This window comes from Heteronotia binoei, chromosome 21 (assembly GCF_032191835.1).
Source record: "Heteronotia binoei isolate CCM8104 ecotype False Entrance Well chromosome 21, APGP_CSIRO_Hbin_v1, whole genome shotgun sequence".
NCBI lineage: Eukaryota > Metazoa > Chordata > Lepidosauria > Squamata > Gekkonidae > Heteronotia > Heteronotia binoei.
Window position 1 is genome coordinate 77,224,505 of NC_083243.1, and position 24,506 is coordinate 77,249,010.

The 24,506-nt window shown below is 44.7% G+C and overlaps 1 protein-coding gene across 1 annotated transcript in view; it reads right to left on the reverse strand.

The window, feature by feature from the left end:
• Positions 1–24,506, reverse strand: part of CCDC9B (coiled-coil domain containing 9B) — a 126,470-nt gene that overhangs the window by 60,784 nt on the left and 41,180 nt on the right. Inside the window, exons 4-5 of the mRNA XM_060262346.1 lie at positions 18,627–18,791; positions 14,952–15,104 (exon numbers count right to left, since the gene is read on the reverse strand). Coding sequence (XP_060118329.1) covers positions 14,952–15,104; positions 18,627–18,791 — 318 coding nt within the window. The remainder of the gene's footprint in view (positions 1–14,951; positions 15,105–18,626; positions 18,792–24,506) is intronic.

A 24,506-nucleotide genomic window follows, 5' to 3' on the forward strand; every position in this document is an offset into this window, starting at 1 on the left:
AGCCCATAGAGAATACTTTAGTTTTAATTAATTATACATTGCCCATTGGTTTGCCCAGACTGCTATAGTTGTCCAGAGTGATTGCTAAAGGTTGTGCCTCCTGGAAATAAGAAAATCCAGTCCCCAGGAAGAAATATTATATGTTATGTTGAATTGTAGGTTTGTTTTGAGCTTTGTGTTGTTTTGACTAGGCAGTTAATCAAGGTTTTCCTAGATAGGCTTTGCAGGCGCAGTTTGCTCCCGGATCTAGTTGCTTAACAACCAACCTCTGGGTCCCACCTACCGGAAACGGTGGGAACTCACAGACAACACCTCTGGACCCTTGCCTACCGGAAGCGGCGGGGTTCACAGGCAGCTCATGGAAACATCACCAGAAGAAAAGGAAGAGAATGTGTAGTGGCGGGCCCATTTTCTTTACATTTTGCTACTTGTATTTTAACTTTGAGGAGCGGGGTGTAAAGGAAGTGGGTTTGTTGTGATGGGTTTGATATGTGTATGAGAGTTTGTGAATGTGGATTAAAATGTTAATCAGGTTTAGGCCTGAAGAGTCAGGCCAAAAGCCTGAAAGAGGGGAATGAAGAAGGCATAGGTAGAAAGAATATAGATTTTATGGGAAAAGAATGTATTAGGATATAAGAATCAATAGAACTGAGCCTAATAAGACATGCCTAGACTTGCTTAGCTGATGGAGGGCATTGCAGGCCTCTCATGTGACCTTACCATGAAATGTTATGCTAAAAACGCTGCGGCTTGGGGGGTCAGGTTGAGTTGGAAGAGGCTAAATGCAGAATAGTCCTGAATGTGCAAAAACAGTGTTGATGTAAATGACTTGTGTTGATGTAAATGACTTTTGTTAGGCAAAAGATGGATTGTGGTTAGGGCTACACACCAAGAGGAGCTAAAGGACGGCAAGCAGAATCAGAACCTCTTGGTGTGAGATGTGGTAATTTTGTATGTCAGCATAGTTCTGTTGTAAGCTGCTTTTAATGCAAATGTGTATTGCTATTTAGGGGCAGCTTGGGCATATGATCTTTGCTCAGACGCCCATCTTTGGTCTGAGACCGCACGTGTGTATCAAATAAATCCTAGCTGTTTTTCCTGATCCTGCCTCAAGCCTCCTTTGTTACGGACACCTGCCTTGATAGATAGAGCGGGCTCTTCCTGCTACAACATCTCTGTGCTTGGACCCCTGTTTTTTAAAAATAATGGTTGTATTTAATGGGCAACAGTTTCTTCCACAGTGGCTTTGAGTTTCAAGTGAGTGTGCCCAGATCCACTAGAGCATGATTGTTAATTAGGCTACAAATCAGCTTGGAATTGGACAAGATATGTGGTTTGTGGGCTCTTTAACTTTTTTTTATTAGCAATGTTTATAGAGGTAATATACTCTGAGCTAGTACATTTCTCACCTAAAGAAACAAGCACCATAGCAATGAAACTGTGGTCAGATTTAAAATAAAGCATACCGAGACAACCTCATTTAGGCCATTCAGTTCTTTAAAGTCTTTTTGAAAAATAAGCTAAAACAAACTTTCCTGTAATCCTTAGCACTGCAGGAATGCTTGGCCTGCATAAGAATGTAGGCTTTTTCTGACAAGGCTCTTGAGCCTCTAACAGCAGCTGGCCCACTAGAAATTCCACAGGTAAGGCTTTCCCTGATATTTTCTCAGGTTCTTCACTGTTGGGAAAGCTATTGACATTCAGCTGTTGAAGATACAGCATGAGGGGAAATGTGGCAACTAACATATAGGCACTGAGGAAAGGGCAGTTCACATAATCATCCCAGAAACCAGTGTTCCCTCTAAGCTGAGTTAGTGTGAGCTAGCTCACAGATTTTTAGGCTCCAGCTCACACATTTTTGTCTTAGTTTAGGAAGGATGACCCCAGAGCACACTAATTTATGCAGTAGCTCACCACTTTAATGCCAGGAGCTCACAACTTCAATACCTGTAACTCACAAAGTAGAATTTTTGCTCACAAGACTCTGCAGCTTAGAGGGAAGATTGCCAGGAACTTGTCTGGGTAAAGGCAAGCCTTAGGTCTTTGGGACAGAAATATCTAAACCTGGTTGCCGGATGGGGTGAAAACAATTTTCAAGATGAAAGTCCATTAAGCTCAGGACACATGCATCAGATCAGGCTGGACTTCTGTGCCAGGCTGGACTACAGAAAGGGACATAGCTCAGCAACAAAATATCTGCTTTGCATACAGAAGGTCCCAGGTTCAATCCCTGGCATCCCCATTTAACAGGATCAGGTAGAAGGTGATGTGAAAGACAGGACTGCACTAGATTTGTCATTGATCTGACTTGGTATAAAGTTGCTTCGGGTGTTTATCCCAAAATAATACTGTGGTCTAAAAATCCTGTCCCCTAATCGTGGAACTGTGGTAGTTGTGGCTTCACAGGCTCTACCAAAATAGTATCTCTACCTTCTCCATAAAGTGATGGGTGGAAAACAACAGAGGAGTTTGCAAATTTTGGTTTCAGCTTGGCTGCTTTATGATCTTTTGTGGATTGCACATTTCAGGAAGCATTCAGGTACTTCCACAAAATCTTTTTCTCCCCATTTTGTGTTCATTTGCTATGCATGCCCAGATGTCCTTAAACTAGTTTTGCAGTTGTAGGGATATCACATTTCCCCAGCACATATGATGAGTTTTTCTGCACACCAAGCCTGTTTACCAAGATGTAGACTGCCCTCTGCAAGTTTCCATACATGCTTCAAAGAAACTTTTTTATGTGCCACATTCGGACTTTAATACTAATTTGCCCAAATGAAATTGACTGATTGTAGGGATTTGTATTTTTAGTATAGCATAATATTAGTGTACTGTAAATTGTATAGTTGGCAGTCTACATAGAAAACCTAGGGGTATTAATTAATGCATAATTAAACAATTAAAAGTCAATATACTGAGCTAAAAAACAAACAAACAGTTTATCTTCTGCCTAAAGCCCTTTGGAACAGATCTTGCACACCTTTCTGAATGTGACAAATGAAGGGTGCACAGGACTATACCAAAAGATGCAGCTTGAGAGGTATAAGGGCTTTAAAGGTGATAACCAGCAGTTTGGATTTGGCCCAGGATCTGAGAGGCAGCCGATGCAGTTGACACAGGACTGAATTATATGTTCTAAGCAACTGTCCCCAGGCAGAAGTCTTGCTGCACCAAATGGAGCTTCTGAGATGTCTTCAAAGGCAGCCTCACATAGAGTGTGTTATAGGTCCTGGAGGGTACTGTAGCATGGAGCAGTGCAGCTAGGTCAACAGAGTCTGAATAAGAGGTTTGTTTATGAGAGAGCTGAAAGAAGGCACTACTAGAAACAGCAGTGACCTATTAGATCACCAACATGTTCCGGCCCAGAAGTACCCCCAGCAGGGGTCATTTTGTAGAAAAAGAGGTGCCAGAGCTCATTAGCACAACTCATTTGCATATGCCACACACCCCTGACATCACTGGAAGGTGTACTAAATTATATCAACTTAGCATTTACCTTAAAATGCTTCTTAAATTATAATTGTCATAATAAAACCTTTCTCCCATCATACTTTTTAAATTACTTTCTCCTATGTGGTCACAGTGGCATGATGAAGATTTCCATTTGTCTGTTTTATATGTTTTGGTTATTTTCACACTTTTGTGGGGGAAAATATTAGAAAGTTTGTCAAATCTTAGAGTTCAGCAAAATTCTCACAGGGGATTTGAACGATGGAGCCCAGAAGCAAGTATTGCTGGGGGGGGGGGGGCAGGGAGAGAGAGAGAAAGAAAAAGCACAATAAAATGTAGAGGTTCCAAAACTCTGCTCTTGTGAGTTTCTGCTTAAAATGAGGCCTGTCCCCCAGGCTTGTAACTTTATCTGCTAAGACTGGTAGATCCACCCCCAATCAAGCAGGTAGATCAACCCCAGCTAAGCACTTTGCCTTCCCAGCAAGCGTCACCCCAGAGCTGTCCGGATTAAGCTTCAGTTTGATCACCCTCAACCACTTGACCACAGCCTAAAGATACTGGTCTTCACACCTACATCTGGAGGCTTAGTCTGTGATATATAAAGATCTGTATATTGTGACAATCCACTCCAAAGCTTCTGATGATCTCAGCCAAAGATTTTATTTACAGATTAAAGAGCATGATATCTTTACTACAGAAAGTACAGTCAAGAGCCAACCAGCCCACTGCATTTCAGAAACCAGGCAGATCCAGGCTTTCACTGGAGTCTCATTTGGGATCAAAAGAGGAATATGTCATTCCTGCTGGTGTCTCTCTCCACCCTAGTCTTTGCTGTCTCTCTAGCCCAGGATTGTGCGGCACTCCAAAGGGATCTGTTGAGGCTGGGTGAGTGGGCATCAACGTGGCAGTTGAGGTTCAATGTGGCCAAGTGCAAAGTAACGCACATTGGGGCCAAGAATCCCAGCTACAAATACAAGTTGATGGTGTGTGAACTGGCAGAGACTGACCAAGAGAGAGATCTTGGGGTCGTGGTACATAACTCGCTGAAAATGTCAAGACAGTGTGTGATTGCAATAAAAAAGGCCAACGCCATGCTGGGAATTATTAGGAAGGGAATTGAAAACAAATCAGCCAGTATCATAATGCCCCTGCATAAATCGATGGTGCGGTCTCATTTGGAATACTGTGTACAATTTTGGTCACCACACCTCAAAAAGGATATTATAGCACTGGAAAATGTCCAGAAAAGGGCAACTAGAATGATTAAAGGTTTGGAACACTTTCCCTATGAAGAAAGGTTAAAACGCTTGGGGCTCTTTAGCTTGGAGAAACGTCGACTGCGGGGTGACACGATAGACGTTTACAAGATTATGCATGGGATGGAGAAAGTAGAGAAAGAAATACTTTTCTCCCTTTCTCACAATACAAGAACTCATGGGCATTCAATGAAATTGCTGTGCGGTCGGGTTAGAACAGACAAAAGGAAGTACTTCTTCACCCAAAGGGTGATTAACATGTGGAATTCACTGCCACAGGAGGTGGCGGTGGTTACAAGCATAGACCGCTTCAAGTGGGGATTGGATAAAAAATATGGAGCAGAGGTCCATCAGTGGCTATTAGCCGTAGTATATTATTTGAACTGTCTGGGGCAGTGATGCTCTGTATTCTTGGTGCTTGGGGGTGGGGCAAAGTGGAAGGGCTTCTAGACCCACTTGTGAACCTTCTGATGGCACTTGGGTTTTGGGATTTTTTTGGCCACTGTGTGGCACAGAGTGTTGGACTGGATGGGCCATTGGCCTGATTCAACATGGCTTCTCTTATGTTCTTATGTCAGCAGCAACCTTTTGCAATTAAAGAACTAAACTATGTCAAAATTCAGCCAAGAGATCACCAAAGAGCATAAGTATTAACACAACACATTAGATGATGCAAAATTCCATAGTAGGATCCTAGTTTCAGCAAGCTATACACAGTAGTATAGACCAAAGTCTCTAATAATTTTTCCAGGTAACTTTTGTGAATCTTATAGTCCAGTGCAGCTGTATTGCCTGGACCTTAACATTATGGATAATTGACATGTTGAGTAATAGAAAGTTTCCACACCTCAAACACTGGTTGTTGCAAGATTACCAGCCTCCAAAAACTAAAACTGATCACCAGATGACAGACATCAGTTCCCCTGGACAAAATGGCTTCTTTGGAAGGTGGATTCTATGGCATTCTATGGCATACCCCATTGGGCTTCCTCCCCTCCCCACACCCCATCCACCCTAGGATACACTGCTAAATCTCCAGGGATTTCCCCACCTGGAACTGGCAACCCTAAATTGTTGTGAGTTCTTTATCAATAAGTGGCAGATGCAAGATCACCCAATAAATAAGAAAAATACACAGGAGTACCCTATGTAGTTGTTTCAGTGCACTTCATACTTGGATCACTGGCAGCTGTTCACTGCTATCAAGCTTGCCTACAACTGCAGACACTGGAACATATGCATTTTTCCTGCTGTCTTGACAACCTGAAAAAGCAAAGATCCCAGCTGTGTGAGGGGAACTATATGTGTGTATACATATTCGCAGGCTCAGGGCACTCCTTGCAGTGAACATAGGACAGTACTTGGCACCAGAATCCTACCCCCCACCCCACACTCTCTCTATACCTCTCTCCCCAAGTTCTGCCTACCTATATCTCCACCACACAGCATTATGTCACACACAGCTTTACATACAAATAAAAGGACTCTGCTGCCAAATGTACTGCTTAAACCCTTTTTGAACCCCAGCAGGCCTAGTGTGTGTGTACTTCATGCTGGGAGGCACTGCAGGCCCTGGGCTTGAGGACTAGCCCAGCATTATTGAGAAAGTGCTGGCCGTGAGAGAAAGCCTTGAGCTGACTGCACTTACCGCCTCTCCCAGCGTGATTTATGCTCTCTGTTTCAATGTGTCCATGTGTTCCCTGCGGCCGTTATCCATCTTGCCTGAGAAAACAGCCTTGCCCATCTGGGATTGTAAAACTCTCACATGCCCCCACTCCCCATGTTGACAAGGCTTTCGTTTTCTCTCCTCACTGAGAACCAGGCAAACAGTAGGCTGAGCCTGCCGACTGCAGAAGAAGCACAGATTGTGCTGTTCTTGTGTTAATCCTCTACACTCTTTCAGCAGAATATCACACAAGATGCCATCAATCTGAGGCTGCAGAAGCTTGTCTCCAAAATCTAAAATCCCTACCAGAAAGCATAAAAAAGGAATGACAGAAATGTGCCATCAGACAGTTTCATGACTAAACTATGTCACTCTGAAGGAAAAGGCCTGTCTAGAATGAGGAAAGGCCATGAGAAGCAGGAGGGTGACTAAGTTCTATACTTGACAGCTTTGTTGTATATTGGCCCTCCAGGTTTGATTCACTAGGGATTGCTAGAATTGCCACTTAGCACTGTTACTTTGGCTCTTGCTAGCAGTCAGTTCATTTTCCTGGTGTTCCTTTTATAGTAATGATAAAATTGGTAATGCACCTTCTGTGTGGTTTCCCCTTCATAATATTTAGCACTGGTAGATGAGAACAGGATCCTGAAGCCAGGCCCAAGCAGACTGAGTGGAAATTCAGAGCACTTGAGCTCAGTAAATTAAGACATCTGACACAAAATTGCAGTTTCCCAAACCTGGATGAGATGCTGTGTGGTGGCTTGGTCTGTTGCCTGCATGAGGAAGTCCTGCAAAGATGCATGCTTAAAAAAACACCAGCCCACATTCCAAAGTTTAGCTGCTTCTGAGGTGACAGCAGCAAATTAAAGTGAGCTTGGCAAGGAGTCCCTCTTGTTCTGAGGCCCAGCTGGTTAGAAATCCTGATCTGCAACCAGTATGTATTTATAGGATGCAACATGACAGCCTGCTAATCAGAATGGCTGACAAGTGCCTCTATGCAATGTGAAGTCTGTTGAGGATCCTGTGAATGATGGGTCTTCCTGCCTATTTAGAAAAGTAGACTGCTGATTTTGTTTGCCACCTCCAGGAGTTGTGTGAACTAGCCACCTCCAGGAGTACAGCAGAAAATAAGTCAGTACTGGAACCACCAACCAGCTGGACCACACAATACAAATATGCCTCCTGTGATGGCAGAAGACACTTTACCATACTGAGCCCTGTGTACAGCAGTATTCCACGAGTCAGAAGAAACTGACAGTGACCATTACTAGATATGGTGTTCCATGCATCATAAATGTTGGTTCTGGATCAAAGTTTTCCATCATCTCATCAGAGAAGATTTTTCTATACAACGACCCAGAGAGTACACTTCTACAAGGTACCTGTGAAAATGGAACATTCCATGAGGATATAATATAATATATAAGCATCCTCCTGTATCTCTGGTCCTGGACTCAACCATGACTTCCATGCAGATGAGACCCATTGTATCCCATTTTTGCTTCTGGGAAAGACTGATGCTGAATTTGATCATCAACTGTCATTGTCAATGTTCTATTTTGCTTTAAGCTAAATGGATTGTGGTATCTGGGAGTGGGAGGAGATTTATCTTCAATCATATTGCAGTTGCCCTACAACTTTTCAGTTTTCCAACATAATACAGTCAATTACTGTGTGGGCAGACTTGAGCAAATCAGAGACTTTTGGTGCCCTTGTTGGTCCAAAGCAAAGACCATAAAGCAAACCATGAAATACCATCTATTTAGACCAATCAAAATATCAGGGGAAAGTATGTGCCATAGAACAGTGCACAAATTTTCAAGATCTCCAGAACTCTTCATCAGGCTGGATATTAAAGAGTGGGGGATTATTTTAGACTTAGTCTTAAAGCCTCTTGTGGGGATCTTGGGCAGAATGTTTTGGGGCAAGTCACTGGGTGAGTTTACACAACACTAAATAATGCATTTAGCAACTGGACTTTTGCTATTCTTACACAATAAAAATCCAGTTGCAAAATACATTATTTAGTGTAGTGTGAATGCACCCACACTGTCTCTTACCTTACCTTGCTACAGTTGAGATCCTTAGGTGAATTGTGGACCTTTACAGTCACCATATTTTTGTGCTGCTTTCTGGAAAGACCTGCTCCTATTACACATATGTAGAGAGCAAGGCGTCATGCCTCCTGTCCCTCATTCCACAGCAAAGAGTAACAACTGGTGAGTGAGCTGAGATAAGTTAGTGATGAGGAGGATTCTTCCAGGGCACTGATCTTTGGCTTGTTCCTCATTATGGTACTCCTCCTGATGCTCAGCTTATATTTCTGGTGTTTCTTAGCCTGTCCTGGTTTTGATACTGGTGAGTTCATAACTCTGGCACATGACTATAGCATCATGAGTTTGCAGCTGACTGGGTCCCATGCTACCACCTAAAAGTTAAAGGTGGGTCTGCAACAGTTGGGAGCACTGCCTTACAGGCAGCGGCGGCCTAACACACGTGGTGCCCCAGGCAGGCCCCCCCTGCCACCCCCCCCCGCAGCACTTCAAACACCCCCCCAAGAACTTAAACCCCCCCTGCCACCACCCGCCCCTCCTTCCCTTCCCCTCCCCCCTGCATGATCACAGTGGTGTGCTGTCATCATGCGGGAGGAAGAGGGGACGGGACAGGAAGGGAAGGGAAGGAGGGGGTGGGCAGCGGGGGGCAGGCGCACAGTCAGAGGAGGTCTCTGCACGGCCCAGGCGCAGGGAGGCAGGAGGTGAAGGGATGGGAAGGGAAGGGAGGGTTGGCCGGTGGTGGGCAGGCACACAGGTGGAGGAGGAGGCAGGCACCTGGGGGGTGGGAAGGTGAAGAGAAAGGAGGGGCAGGCGGCGGCAGGCACGCGGATGGGTGCACAGGTGTTGGAGGCAGGCAAACTAGGTGCTTGCCTGAGGCACTGGGAGGGGGGAGCCCAATTCAGCACCCCACCCTCCCAGTGCCCTAGGCAGCCACCTAGTTTGCCTAGTGAGAGAGCCGGCTCTGCTTACAGGTTTATAGTGAGGATGACATTATGAAATTCCATGTACCCCACAATGAGCCGCTTAAAGAAAAGTTGGGATAAAACGGTGAAAAGAGCAAAAAAAAAAAAAGGTGTTTAGGAGAGCCTACTGAGAGTGCCAGTGCTGTGGCTTCTTTTGTGCAGTGGAGCAAACAACAAACACCCAGTTCTGTTGGACTGAAGGCCTCTTTATTAACAGTAGCTGTAGGGCAGGTAACTCAGCTATTGGAATAAGGAACAACAATATTGACTAAGCTGTTTCTAGATCTCTAGGTTCTGACCTGGTTCTGCAGATTTTTAGTAGGCCCTGCATTCCTGCAGGCTGCTAGCAGGGAGACTGAGAAGAGAAGAACTGAGTCCCTCCTATTCTTTGCTTTCTCTGAGGCCTACTGGGATAGCTTCCTAAACAGGCAATACACTGTAGAGTTACTAGCCTCCAGGTGGGTCCTGAAGATCTCTCACTTTTACAACTGATCACCAGCTGGCAGAGATCAGCTCCTCTGGAGAAAATGACTGTTTTGAGGGGGGGACTCTATGGCATTGTACCATGCTGAGGCCTCTCTCCAAATCATACCCTCTCTTGGATCCACCCCAAGGCCATTTTTGCAATCCCAGCAGAATCAGTGCCACTGTGGCACTGCAAACCCAACAGAACTAAGGTCAAGTCAGAAAATTGCTTTTGGGGAAAATGTCAGACACAGGTTCACAAGTGTATAGAGTGGACCCCTCTGCAAGCTACACACACTAAACACACAGGGAACCTCACCCTGCCACCCACTCCTCTACAAAATCTCCAGGTTGGGAGCACATTATGTTTCTGGGGTCCGAGATGAACCCCCCCAAAGAGGTCTCCCTGGGGCTTTCTCTGGAAAATACAGGTTCAGTTACAGGACTCTATGGAATGGCTCAGAACAAGCCAGTGACACTAAACTTGCAGGAAAACAGACTCCAGCTAGACACTCCCCCCCCCTCCCCACTAGGCTCCCAAGTCTCCAAAGGCAGGTTCTGAAGGACAGAAAGGCAGATATCCCCCAAAGTTCAGATAGTGCTCCCCGAAAATAAATCACAACAGCTTGGCATGCACCCTAGCCACATTAGCAAGGAAAGCAGAGGAGTGGCTTTTGAAGCAATCTCTCAGGATTGTTCCCAGTGCTACGAAGTATGGTTCATGCAGTATGAAGTGTTAAAAGCCAGTCCTCTGATTGCTTCAAATTCCTGAACACTTCTGCATATTGTGAGGGTGTTCATCATGTGGGAAGAACTCCTTTACCCCCTGCATACCACAGACCCCTGTCCCTGGGCACCAAACCCATCCTGCCAGGCCACTGGAACCTGACCCTAGCAGGGCATCACCAGATGACTCAGAGGCTGATTGCTTCTGGAGCTCTCCACAGATGCAAGAGTTGTTAGCACTGCCTAGAGACATCAGGAGTTGCTAACACTCTTCGGAGAGGAAGACTCTGGCAGCAGTGATTCAGAGGGCGGAGGGAAGCATCCTCTCCTTCTACATCCCAACTCCCCTTTTGCAGCTTCTGCCTCAAGTACCCCTCTGTGGCCCCTCCCAGCTCAGCACCAGAAAGCAGCTGTGCCTCCCAGAGAGGCACAGACACCCAACACCAAACACACAAACACCCAACACCTCCATCCTCCACAGGCACCTGCAAAGGGCACACCCAACCATGTTGCGGCTGGAGGAAAGAGTGGCAGCCAGTGGGAGGAAGAAGAGGCCCATTCCTTCTCAGCAGAGAGAAGCAGACGGAGTGCAGGAGGCCCATCCAAGAAATGTTCCCCACACTTGGGCTGCTGTGGGTGGCCGCCATCAAGGTGGGCCACCTTCCAAGAGGTCAAAAGGGTTATATGGAGAACCTATGCAGCAGTCACGCTCCTCATCAGCAAGATGATTGCTGTGAATGGCCAACCGTTCTCCCCTGTGGAGAACATAGTCTTTTGCAGCTGCACTGGTGATGCTCAAGGCTTGGCTCTCCAGTGTGCAAGGCAGAACCAGGCACTTCACAGTAGGCCTCTGGAGCAGCACAGGCCAGGCCCCAGAAGTGGACAGTAGGGTTGCCAATCCCCATCCGGGGCGGGGGATGCCCCCATTTGGAGGCCCTCCAGGATCATCAGAAAGTGAGGGAGGGAGAGAAATGTCTGCTGGATACGGCATTATTCCCTATGGAGACCAATTCCCATAGCATAGGGTATAATGGAGAATTGATACGCAGATATCAGGGGCTATGGGGGGGCTGTTTTTTGAGGTAAAGGCACCAAATCTTCAGCATACCATCCAGTGCCCCTCCCCAAAATACCCTCCACGTTTCAAAATGATTGTTCCAGGGGGTCCTATTCTATGAGTCCCAAAAGAAGGTGCCCCTATCCTTCATTATTTCCAATGGAGAAAAGGCATTTAAAAGGTGTGCAGTCCCTTTAAATGTGATGGCCAGAACTCCCTTTGGAGTTCAATTATGCTCATCACAACCTTGCTCCTGGCTCCACCCCAATGTCTCCTGGCTCCACCCCAAAGTCCCCAGATAGCTCTTGAATTGGACTTCAGCCCTAGTGAACAGTCCTGCTACAGCGTGGTTCTACTCTATGTGCAGGGAATGAATGCAGACCACACAGCATAAAACACTGCTGCTGTGTGATACAGAGTAGTCTGAGGGAGTGGGTGGTGGTAACATCATCCATGGCTACATGGTCACAGACATCAGCACCAAGATGCTGGCAAAGGGGAAGCATGTGCACCTCAAGGGCATCATCTGCCTGGCACACATGATTCAGCTGCTGGCGAAGGAGGCTCTGGGGCTGGGGAGCACTGTCAAGGCCACCTGGGATGCTGCCCCTCTCGAGATGCTGTCTTTGCTCAAGACCTGCAGGCACTTGGCTGCCCACTTCTCACACAGCATCAAGTCTGCAGCATGAGAGACAGTGGGAGGGGGATGAAGAACTCCACCTATGCCATGATTGCGCATTTGGTGGAGCAGAAGAACACTGCAGGATGTCAACTCCTTCTTGACCATTCCAGTCAGCATCAGCTCCAATGACTGGCTGACCCTCTCCCAAATACTGCATGTCCTCAAGCCCTTCCAGGACACCACCAACATGCTGTGCAGCCAAATGTCCAGCCTGGGGCAAATCATACCCCAAATTTGAGGGCTGGCCTCTGCACTTGGAGCCAGCTGTTCTCCCATGGGTCAGGGCCTTGGCAGAGAGGGTGCAAGTGGGCATCACCACTGGGATGCATCATCATTGCAATAAAGGGAGTAGAAGCTGGCCTGTATTTGTGAGCCTAGCCAGAGAGAAGTCCCACTACTGGATACAGGATGACCTTGACAGGCTGGAAAACTGGGCTAAAATCAATAAAATTAATTTTAACAGGGATAAATGTAAAGTTCTGCATTTAGGCAGGAAAAATCCAATTCATGGTTATAGAATGGTGGAGACTTGTCTTAGCAGTAGTATGTGTGAAAAGGATCTAGGGGTTCTAGTGGATAATATGTTGAACATGAGTCAACAGTGTGATGCGGTGGCTAAAAAGGCAAATGCAATTTTGGGCTGTATCAACAAAAGTATAGTGTCCAGATTACGTGATGTGATGGTATCACTTTACTCTGCTCTGGTAAGACCTCACCTAGAGTATTGTGTTCAGTTTTGGGCACCACATTTTAAGAAGGATATAGACAAGCTGGAAGGGGTGCAGAGGAGGGTGACGAAGATGGTGAGGGGTCTGGAGACCAAGTCCTATGAGGAAAGGTTGAAGAAACTGGGTATGTTTAGCCTGGAGAGGAGGCGGCTGAGAGGTGATATAATCACCATCTTCAAGTACATGAAGGGCTGTCATATAGAGCAGGGGTGGCCAACGGTAGCTCTCCAGATGTTTTTTGCCTACAACTCCCATCAGCCCCAGCCATTGGCCATGCTGGCTGGAGCCAATGGGAATTGTAGGCAAAAAACATATGGAGAGCTACCATTGGCCACCCCTTATCTAGAGGATGGTGTGGAATTGTTTTCTGTGGCCCCAGAAGGTAGGACCAGAAGGCCCCAGAAGGTAGAACCAATGGGTTGAAATTAAATCAAAAGAGTTTCTGGCTCAACATTAGGAAGAACTTCCTGACTGTTAGAGCAATTCCTCAGTGGAACAGGCTTCCTTGGGAGGTGGTGGGCTCTCCTTCCTTGGAGGTTTTTAAACAGAGACTAGAGGGCCATCTGACAGCAATGAAGATCCTGTGAATTTAGGGGGAGGTGTTTGTGAGTTTCCTGCATTGTGCAGGGGATTAGACTAGATGACCCTGGAGGTCCCTTCCAACTCTGTGATTCTATGGTTCTATGATTCTATTGATTGTCAGTTGTGAACCAGAAGGTCAGCAGTGGCAGGAATGCCAAGATTTTGCAGAGGTGAAGGTGAGGAAGTAATACACCAAGTACCCTGAGACTGCCAACGCCAGTTCCCTGAAGTACTGTTCACACAAGGATGTCATGTGGCCCAATCCCTCTTGTGTGATCATGAGTCAAGTCCACCTAACACCCTAACCCCAGCAGAAGAAAGGAGTTCAGAGTCAGGCAAGTATAAAATGTGGGTCCTCATTCAGACAAGGCACCTAATAGCTAAGCATCAGATATTCACTTAGTTACAGTTATTACCACTGTCATGCCCCACCTCTGCTTGCAGCCCCATCCCTCCAGTGGCCTTTGCTTCCTGACCCGGGGGTCCCTTCCTGAGGGCAGTTGGGGGGCCTCAGACCAGATGAGAGGCCAGCTTAAGTGCACCTGGACCTCTATCCGCTGCTGCACTCTGGTGGCTCATCTCTCTTGCTCTCTCTAAGGCCCCAATCTCCAGCGTCACCTTTCTCCTCCTCATCGGCCCTCCAAGTGGCTGCCTTCTCCCTCTTTATACCTCCCAGCCTCCCTGGTCCCCTCCCCCTCATTTCCCTTTTTGGCCCCGCCCCCTTAATTAAGACAGGAGATGCTCAGACTGGCTATGGGGTGGGGCCATGTCTGTTTCCTTGTTGGCCCCTGCCTGGGTGGTCTTTCTGATATAATTGTTTCAAGATATTGGGGGTAAATTATAATATGTGTTACAGATTGGGGTGCCTTTTTAGTGGCTCCCTTGCCATTCTGCCCCACTTTATACTCACTGCTACCTATTACTGCCCAACATTAGCACAAAGCATCACATTTCACATGAGAAAGTCAGAAGAGCATTGCATCAAATTATCCTGGTGAATTTTCATTTGCATGCAAATGGGCCAGTGGCTTAGAATCAATTTTGCCCCTGTGGGGCAGCTGTCTGTGTACTCATCTCTGTCCACTGCAGTAAGTGGAACTTCAGTTTCACTCTACTGAACATAGGAGAAACAGTTGGGTAGATGGACCATTATGGCACAGGCAAAGGAAACACCATTTCTAAATGACGTTTCTTTTCCTAGGAGCTCTAAGGTTTAAGAGCTGGCAACACTGTCATTACATGACATTAGCAAGCCATTTTCTATGATAGAGCCTAAGCAGGGAACTGGAGCCCCAGAAAGCCAATATTTTGGATAACACTCACCTTACTTTTGTTATCCATAGTAATAGCAATCTGCATTCTTCTTCCTCTGCGGAAAGCTACCAGCTGATCCATCTCTTCCTCACTGATGTCTGGGTTGTCCCCTGGGCTCCCCAGACACTCTGAGCCCCGTTTTTCACTAACAATCCGCTTTCCCTAGAAAAGGAAGAGTGGGAATGTCATAATCCAAAGACATGAGTCATTATCATTCACAGTGAACATGTGCATTTAGTGCTAGCAGCAGACAAGAAATTCAATTTGGACAGATTTCCACTGATTGTTTCTTTTTATGCTTGCTGTTTTCATCTTTGCATTTCATCTCTGTTTTTAATAATGGTTTTATCACCCTGATTTTTAAATTCTGCAGGATGCTATTGCTTTTAGTGCATGATTTTGTTTACTCTGGGCCTCCACTAGAGCTGAGTAAAGATCAGCTATGGAAATTCCCATCAGAAGAAAGAGCTGCTTTCAAACCAGATCACTTCTTCTCCCAGGGATTGTTTTTCTGGCTGAAACAGACATGAGTATGCAAAATGTAGCAGAAATGGTATGAATGTCATTCTGGATAATTGCAACTTTCACTAGCTTTAGATGGTTGCCACAGAGGACTTTAAACTAATTAAATTTGCAGGCTGTGCTTCTCATAATGTTCAGTTCTACTCTAGGGACATGGATACATGGGTGCAGTGTTGCAAATTCAACATTAAAAAAACAAAGACAAAAGCCCCAAAAGGAGGCATCAGATAATAGCCAGAAAGAGGGAGAATGCAACACAGTGCTCCAACTCAAATCAGTTGCATATACACATGTACTTCCAATAAAGTAATGCAATATAATTAGAAGTTAGTTGTATCCAAGTGGAGACAGGACTACAGTCCTAAGAACACTTTACTATGAGGAAGCCCCGCTGAATAAAGCAGGAGTTCTGAGTAAACCTGCTTAGGATTGCTCCCAAAGTGCATACACAACCTCCTCCTCACACCTATATTAACAGCAGCTTGTATACAAAAAAAAAACCCTGGTCTGAAATAGCTGCACCAGCATAGCCTGATCCAATGCACATTCCACATTTCTCAATGGGACTTACTTCTAGCAAATGTGCACAGGATTCTGAGTCTTAGATGAGCCAATATACCTATCAAAAGGAGTACCTAAGAGTAGAACTTTGGTACTCTAATGAAACATCATGAAAATGAGTGAGAAAGGATTGTAACACATTTCTCATACTGTGGTCTGGTCCAGTTAGGACCAAGATTGCAATCAGACTAAAAACTCCAACAGCTTCTGACATGCAGAACCTGTATTAGTACTAGTGGATAGATTTTTTTTAAAGGCTAGCAACTGAAAAGGCTTTTATTGTAACCGTTCATACTACTGTGTCTTCTATGCATTAATCATCCTTTTTTGGCTCTTTCCAGCCTTTGATGTCTCACTTCTGACATTAGGTAGCTGAAACCAAACATATTGCATAAGTCAAGGATCTGCCATCACTGTGTTTAAAATGATCCTAAATGGTTCTATACAATTCTCTGCTCACGTCAACACAGCCTAATAATATGCATTGTTTTGACTGCCACTGTGAACACAGCAGATGTCTTCATTAAACTGTCTCCCCAAAGCTGTCTAGAGAGCTTTCTGGAATGGCCAGAATGAGCACAGGGGAGCAGATCTGGCAGTGAAAGATTTGCTCTCACAGCCAGAGTATAAGTAGAGTTGCCAGGTCCCACTTGGCCACTGGCAGGGGGATAGGGTTGCCAGCTCCAAGTTGGAAACCTCCTCAAGATTTTTTTGGGGGGGAGGAGGAGCATTAGAGCCTGGAGGGAACAGGAGCTTCAGTGGAGTACAATGCCATAGAGTCCACCCTTCAAAGCATCCATTTTCTCCAGGGGAATTGACCTCTGTAGTCTGGAAAGAGCTGTAATCCCAGGAGATCCCCAAACTCCACTCAGAGACTGGCAGTGGCAACCCTGAGTGCAAGTGCCTTTTTTGTGATTGTGGCAGTTTGATATTCAGGACAATGATCTCTCAGTGATTAAAGACTTTATATTGTATAGTGAACACAGTCCCAAGACTTTATATTGTATAGTGAACACAGTCCCATAAAGTTTACAGGCTGATAATGCAAATAATCTTGTTGATAATGTTAGTGAAATTGTCTTCACTGTATATAGGATGCTGTGTTTATTACATTGTTTTCTAATTCTATAATCCATTTTTGTCCTATTGTCTAGTCAAAGCAGTTTGGCACCAAACCTTATTATTTTATTTATTTACCTTAAATTTGTGTGCCACCCACTCCACACACAGACTCTGGCCGGCTCACAATATTAATATCTTTAGCATGTTCATTATTATTATTATTTTACTTGCATAAATAATACAACATAAATAACACACAAACTACATTCAAGTGTCAAGAAAAAAGTGAACAAACCACTGTAAATTTGGGGATTCCCTCTCCTCATGCATCAACCCATGGCTAGAAATGTTCTGGTTTAGAGCTAAATGCAGATTATTGTGCTGTTTGGGTAGTTTAACAAACAAAGATTCTAACTTTAAACAAAGAAGATCATCCTTAGTTTAGAAACATAGGTTGACATTAAAAAAAAAACCCTGCAATTTGTTTAAGTGCCCAATTCAGACATCACAAAATTTGTGGTTACTTCTAAACTAGGGCTCATCTATTTTGCAAGAGGTGGAAGAAAAGCTGGGAGAGCACACAAGTTCAAGATCTTCCAAAGCTCATTCTTGGACTGGTCATTTGAATGCTGTCAGCCATGCAAGCATAACACTGACATAGTTAGATACATTGTTATGGTTAACAAACTTAACAGTAAAAACAAATAAACAGACAAAGTAAACTGGAAGTGCATCAAGATTAAAATATAAAGTAACCAAAAATTACAAAAACTTCTGAGTAAAAGATTTTTCTTGATTAATCTTTAGAGACGTGAATTTTACATGACAGGCATCATCACAAAGAATACCAATGCTCCAATATCAGTGGTAATGGAAGGGCTTTCTCCAAAATAGATGGGATGGGAAACAGTTCTTTGACTTTCTCTGTCTCTGTAGTATATACTGGATAGCCATCAGTAACAAGAACAGTGTAAAATTCAAAGGAGAAATGTAATGCTCTCCAAAAATCTGGACAGGATGCTTTGGAAAGCCATGCTAGAAGTAGACATTGGAGGTCTCTGTGAGGAGAGAGAGAGAGAGCTACACACATAAGAATAGTTTGGGCTCTGGTTGCCAGCCTAGTGTTCTGACAAGCTTTTCTTGAAATCACAAGGACTAAATTCCAAAAAAGAAGGATTTTTAAGAGGCCATCATATACTGAGATAGGAGCCGGACTATATTACTTCTGTGAATTGCTTAGTCAAGAAAGTTTTAACAAATATCAAACCACTGATGACAGTTGCTGAAGAAAGAAAGGCATGACAGTGGGAGAAGATTTTGTGGCATTATGCCATAAAGACTGGATTTGTCAACGTCTTTCTTGATTTTGTGCCTAAACAAGGAGGGGAAGGTGGATCAGAAACTGTTGTGTCAAATATGTATCTTATATTGATACAAGCACTGACAAGATAATGGCACCTCTGAAAACCTTCTTAGGCTCCTTTCCTTGCAGCTCTGTATAATGTCTCTAGGGTGTCATCACAAATGTTAAAGGCTCACCTTGGCTTTATTATCCATGGTAACTGCCAGTTGCATCCTCTTCCCCATCTTGAAGGTAAACAAATGATCTGCTTCCTCATCATCTTCCTCCTCTTCACTACCAATCCCAAAGCTTGAAGCAGCAGAGCAGCTGCTTCCCCATTTTTCACTCACTACTCTTTTCTCCTAAAAAATTGAGAAGATTATAATTTCATTCCCACTTTTTATATTCTTTTGCATTTTCAAGTGAAGAAGATGAAAAACTATGAAAATGTCAGGGGAGATCTACAACACCCTTTTTGTCAGCAATACAAATACCCTGAAATTCTTTTCAGAGAACACTTGGTCCCTTTGTTTGATTTGCAGAGCATCCCATGAATCTGGAAAAATACACCATACACTTACAAATCTGACATTTGACTAAAATGTCAAAGGATTATGAAATTGATAGAGTCATAGTTGTGTGGGATTCTATTGCCCATGGATAAACTATGCAACGGCAGGGCTGGACAGTGTTGTATGGTTTATTTTTCTTTTTATCAGAATGCCCTTGATCTCATGACATTTTAAATTTATAAAGAAAGAATGTGTACTTGAGAATTTTTACTGATTAAGTCATACATTATTTCTGTTAAGGGATCCTGAATATGGACTCTACCTACTTTAAAACATAAAAAGTAACCAGCTGGATCACAGCAAGTTCCACTGTGACTGCAATCACTGGCACACTTACTATGGTAAGATGTAAGTCCCATTTGAACTCAGTGTGACATATTTGTGGGTATGCTTTCATAGGACTGGGCACTCTTTGCAAAAATGAAACCAAGAAATACTAACTGATCCACTGGTCTAGCAGCTGATTATGATTTACCTTCTGTTCATTCACAAGCTATGAGTTGGCAAAACCTTCATACAAATCACTTGGGGAAAACCCAGGCATATAAATTTATATGAAACAGGAAATGGGGACCCATGATACATGTGGGGATAATTCCTTTCCTCATTTCAATTATCCCCTATCACTGCTGCAATCCTTGAAGGCACCATGGCTCTCGGCCTCTCTCCATCCCACCACCATCAGCGGCAAGCCCCAACTGGTGAGCCCATCAAGACTTTCCCTCATCAACAACTATGATGGCAGCAAGCCCTGTGTGGATCCCAACTGCCAGGCTGACCAAGGCTTCTCTTCCCCCTGACAGTGGCAGCAAGCCCTGTGCAGCTCACCCCTGCCAGGCTCCCTTGCAGCTGACACCACCAAGCTCCACCACAGTCCTAAGGCACAGAAAGCTGTTGTACTTTTGGAGGGATTTAAGTATCTCCTGTATACTTTTTAAAAGATGTAAGATTTTTCTGCACACCTGGGGAGTGCTCCAAGTGTGCAGAAAAATCTCTTTACCCTTCATGTGCACATAGTGGGCACAGCTGGGAATTAGATATATAGACACTGCACTTCATCCAAACCATTAGGCCAAACCTAACACCATCTTTTTCACTAGAAGCTGTCAATCATAATTGTCTTCCATAAATGCAAGATTATTATTATTCTAGTAACGTTCTCCTTGGTTAAGAAAGGAAATTAGGAGTTGAGAACAGATCAAAGGTCAAGGGATGAACAGTGTCTCAGATTGACAACATATATTAGCGCACACATGGTAGAAACCCTTGGTTTGTACAAAACAGTTTGTACAAAAAAAAGACTGCTCCAATGACCTTTCATCCTCACTGCGGCAATGATCAACACCACAAAGTTTTCACACTGATGGGAAACGACCTGTTCCCCTTTGATTTTACATGTGATAGGGGATAGAAACTTGCACTCAACAGATAAAAATCTAGACTCAACTCCATCAAGGCAGAAATCTCACTGTCCCCTCAGCATCCAATTCAGAAGTCTTTCTCTGCTCATCTAATGCTAACCAATCAGATTGCTTGGAGCAGTCTGTAACTCGATGCTCTCTGGCTCTGTTAAGAATTAATCCGTCACAGTCCTTTACCTGTTTTAAAAGTGCAGTCTGTCACACAGTTATTGAACATTTAATACACAATTGCTTGCAAGTGAAGCCAAGCCTCTGTTTTATTTGAATGATGTATTAAAACACTCAGAGCTGTTGACTTCCGGGGTTGGAAAATGCCGAGCTGAACTGCTTCTCAGAAGGGGAGCAGGCTGGAACTTCTGTTCGGGGTAGTGGAAGGCAATCTAATGCCTACTGCCTACTTTTCTCAGTCAGAGATCAGTCCAAGATAGGCACAGGAAACTTTGAGGAGATTTACCTTGGCTAAAAGGGAGTCCCGGGGTGGGGGCTCCTTTGGGGGGTCTCCGGAGATGAGCTGCATTTTCATCATCTGCAGAAGTTTCCAGAGTCATTTATTTGACATAAGCTCGACAGGATCCTAATCTTCTTTGATACTACTAAACATCTAAAGCTACACAAGACCGGTGTTGATCTAGATAACTACAGAAAAGGTACAGATCGCTATCTTTCATTCTGGGACTAATTAAAGTTAAACAAAATAAAATCAGAAGGTGGGAAATTGAAATCTAGAAAGCTTGGAAGAAGAAAGGGAGAAGGGGCGAAATTTGGACTTTGCAAATTTAAAGGACAGTGCTAAAAAGTGGAAAGGGATTTATTGTTTGATCTACTTGCGGTTTTTGAGAAAAAGCCCCATTGTCATAGAATTGCAGCTCCCACAGTCAACACAGGAAATACGTCAAGTATCGTGAGATCTCTCTACCAGCGAAAATGGGATTTGGTGGCAAGTAAAGCAGGAAGCATTGGATGGAAAAGGGAAATCATCGAAGCAGCCAGCCTACTCTAGGACTATAATATCATAGAAAATTATCAGCAGCCATCGCAAGGAGGCTAAAGTTTAAATAAAAATTTTAAAGTGTTCGGGACATGAAAAATTGGGGAGCCGACAGAGGTGACATTTATAAGGTAAATGCTATTGGACATTATTGTTAATAACTATTTTAGAAGCATTAGGGTTTGTAGAATCTTTCGGGCTCAAGTGCCGTGTTCTACTGGAGAAAGTTTTTCTTCCAGACATTTCATTCTCGGCTGCGGAGAACATCCTCAGTGGCGTTGCAGCTGGAGCAGGCGCTCTGACCTTCTTGGCTGCTGTGCATTAAGTGAGGCCAGGGCTGCTGGAGAGCTGCTATTTCTAGGCTGGAGGGGGCGTGGTGAAAGGGCAATAGGTTTGTGGATATGCCCATTGTTTGGTGGGGCTTCCTGGAAGGGTAGTGATAAGGAAACTGGCTGTTGAATGTGACCATTGTTTTGTGTTAATTGCTGGGAGGGTTGGAAGGGGTGTGAAGAAAAGGAAGATGGTTGTTGATTATGCTGATTGTTCTGTGGAATGTGCTGATTGTTCTGTGAATTTCTGCGATTTATAGTCAGTAGGGTGTTTTGCAGAGCTGGATACCAAGACTGGTGGATGGAAATGCCTTCTTCCTTTCTGTTAAAGTTGTGCTGGTGTTTGTAAATCTCAATAGCTTCTCTGTTCAGGCGGGTATGATAATGTGAGGCCGTAGAAAGGACTTCAGTTCTTTCAAAGTGGATGACATGGTCTCCTTCTTGAAGTGCATGTTCAGCTACAGCTGATTTTTCTGGCTGAAACAAGCGACAGTGTCTCCTGTGTTCAGGGTGGTGAGAACCAGAGAGGATTGTGAGGCACTCCAAAGGGATCTGTTGAGGCTGGGTGAGTGGGCGTCAACGTGGCAGATGCGGTTCAATGTGGCCAAGTGCAAAGTAATGCACATTGGGGCCAAGAATCCCAGCTACAAATACAAGTTGATGAGGTGTGAACTGGCAGAGACTGACCAAGAGAGAGATCTTGGGGTCGTGGTAGATAACTCACTGAAAATGTCAAGACAGTGTGCGTTTGCAATAAAAAAGGCCAACGCCGTGCTGGGAATTATTAGGAAGGGAATTGAAGACAAATCAGCCAGTATCATAATGCCCCTGTATAAATCAATGGTGCGGTCTCATTTGGAGTACTGTGTGCAGTTCTGGTTGCCGCACCTCAAAAAGAATATTATAGCATTGGAGAAAGTCCAGAGAAGGGCAACTAGAATGATTAAAGGGCTGGAGCACTTTCCTTATGAAGAAAGGTTGAAACGCTTGGACTCTTTAGCTTGGAGAAACGTCGACTGCGGGGTGACATTGAGAGGAGTGAAATAATGAAATGAGCTGAAACAGGAGGAACCAAATGTAATGTCTTAGTGATTGTTAAGGTGCAAGGAGCAGAACCGGGTACAAACATTTAGTAACCATAGCACAGGGGTAGTAGCCATTGTTAAAACGCAGAAACCGAAAAGAAATAACACGGCTGAACAAGCCATGGCAACAGTAAGATTAATAGCAAATAGAGATTAATCAGCAATAGAAATTAATCAGCAGCAAGTACGCAGGCGTAATCAAGTAATGAATATTAACTGACACACCCCACCTCGGGGAAAAGTAAATTTAAATGCACATGCAATGTATGTAACGGGAGGGGTACATATCAAGGAGGGGGTGAAGTAGGCGTGCCGGGTAGCCTGTACCCTCTAAGTACCTCAGCCTATGGGGAAAGGAGGAGGGACTCATCGGCCGGGAATAAAGGATAAAAGGGTATGTATGGAACTAATCAGGGAGCTCGTTGAAAAGCGACTCCCCTCCTTCTTGATATCAATAAAGTTGTATACTTCAAAGGAGACTCCCGACTGACAGCTCTTTTTCTTTGCATCTCCTGGAGGGGCCAGGGGAGGCATACAAATTGTCTCTAACAATTGGGGGCTCGTCCGGGATCACGTGACCTGTCGCCAGCCCACTCAGCGAACTCCAATTGGGAAGGTGCACCTCGTGAGTATTTCACGACCCATTGGATCTCCGTTGGCTGGGATTGGAGACAGCTCAAGACCCGTGACACTGTAGATCGCAGTCAGTCGGTGACGCTCCAGGCAGGAGGGGCCTGCCAGGCAGGAGGGGCCTGCCAGAAAGACGAGCTCGCACAAACTTGGAAATCGGGACGTCCCGTCTAGTTAAGGTAAGACCGCGGCAAATGGGAAATAGAAGTTCTCAGTTTAAAGAGGGTAACAGATCTGGGGAGGCTTAGGGAATCCCCCAGATACAGGCAGACAGTCATTTAGCACTGATGCTAAAGAAGCTAGAAGGATAGTCTTTGACTGTTTGAATAAGGAGAAGATGGTGAACTTCTCTGTTTTTGTGTGGCCAAAGTATAAGTTGCGGGGACTTATCTGGCCTCCCTTTGGTACCTTTGATGAAACAGTGAGACAGCTGTTAAACATTTATATTAATGAAAGGAGGCCTTGAAATGAGGAATCCAGTTATGTGGGGCATGGATGCCTCAACCAGGATCACTGGTCTGCATGATGACATTTAAAAGGGAGAAACAAAAAGAAATGGTTGCTTTTAGTGTGGCCACACTAAAAGGGAACTCTCTTGGGGAGGGACGGTGGCTCAGTGGTAGAGCATCTGCTCGGAAGCAGAAGGTCCCAGGTTCAATCCCTGGCATCTCCAAAAAGGGTCCAGGCAAATAGGTGTGAAAAGCCTCAGCTTGAGACCCTGGAGAGCCGCTGCCAGTCTGAGTAGACAATACTGACTTTGATGGACCAAGGGTCTGATTCAGTATAAGGCAGCTTCATATGTTCATGTTCAAGTCTGGATACCAGTCTCCAGGTGTAGCCAGGAGACATCCTGCAATTTCTCTAGATTGCAGCTGCATTCTTAAAGTATTCCAGGAACTTCAACCTGGACATGGTTATTGGGTGATCTTTGTCAGATAATCCTCTTGTAGTAAAGAAAGTATTTATAGTAATGAGTGTTGGGAAACAGAGAGGGGAGAGAACTGGTCAACCCCCCCCCCCCACTCTGTTGGAATATTTTTTCCTTTTCCTTT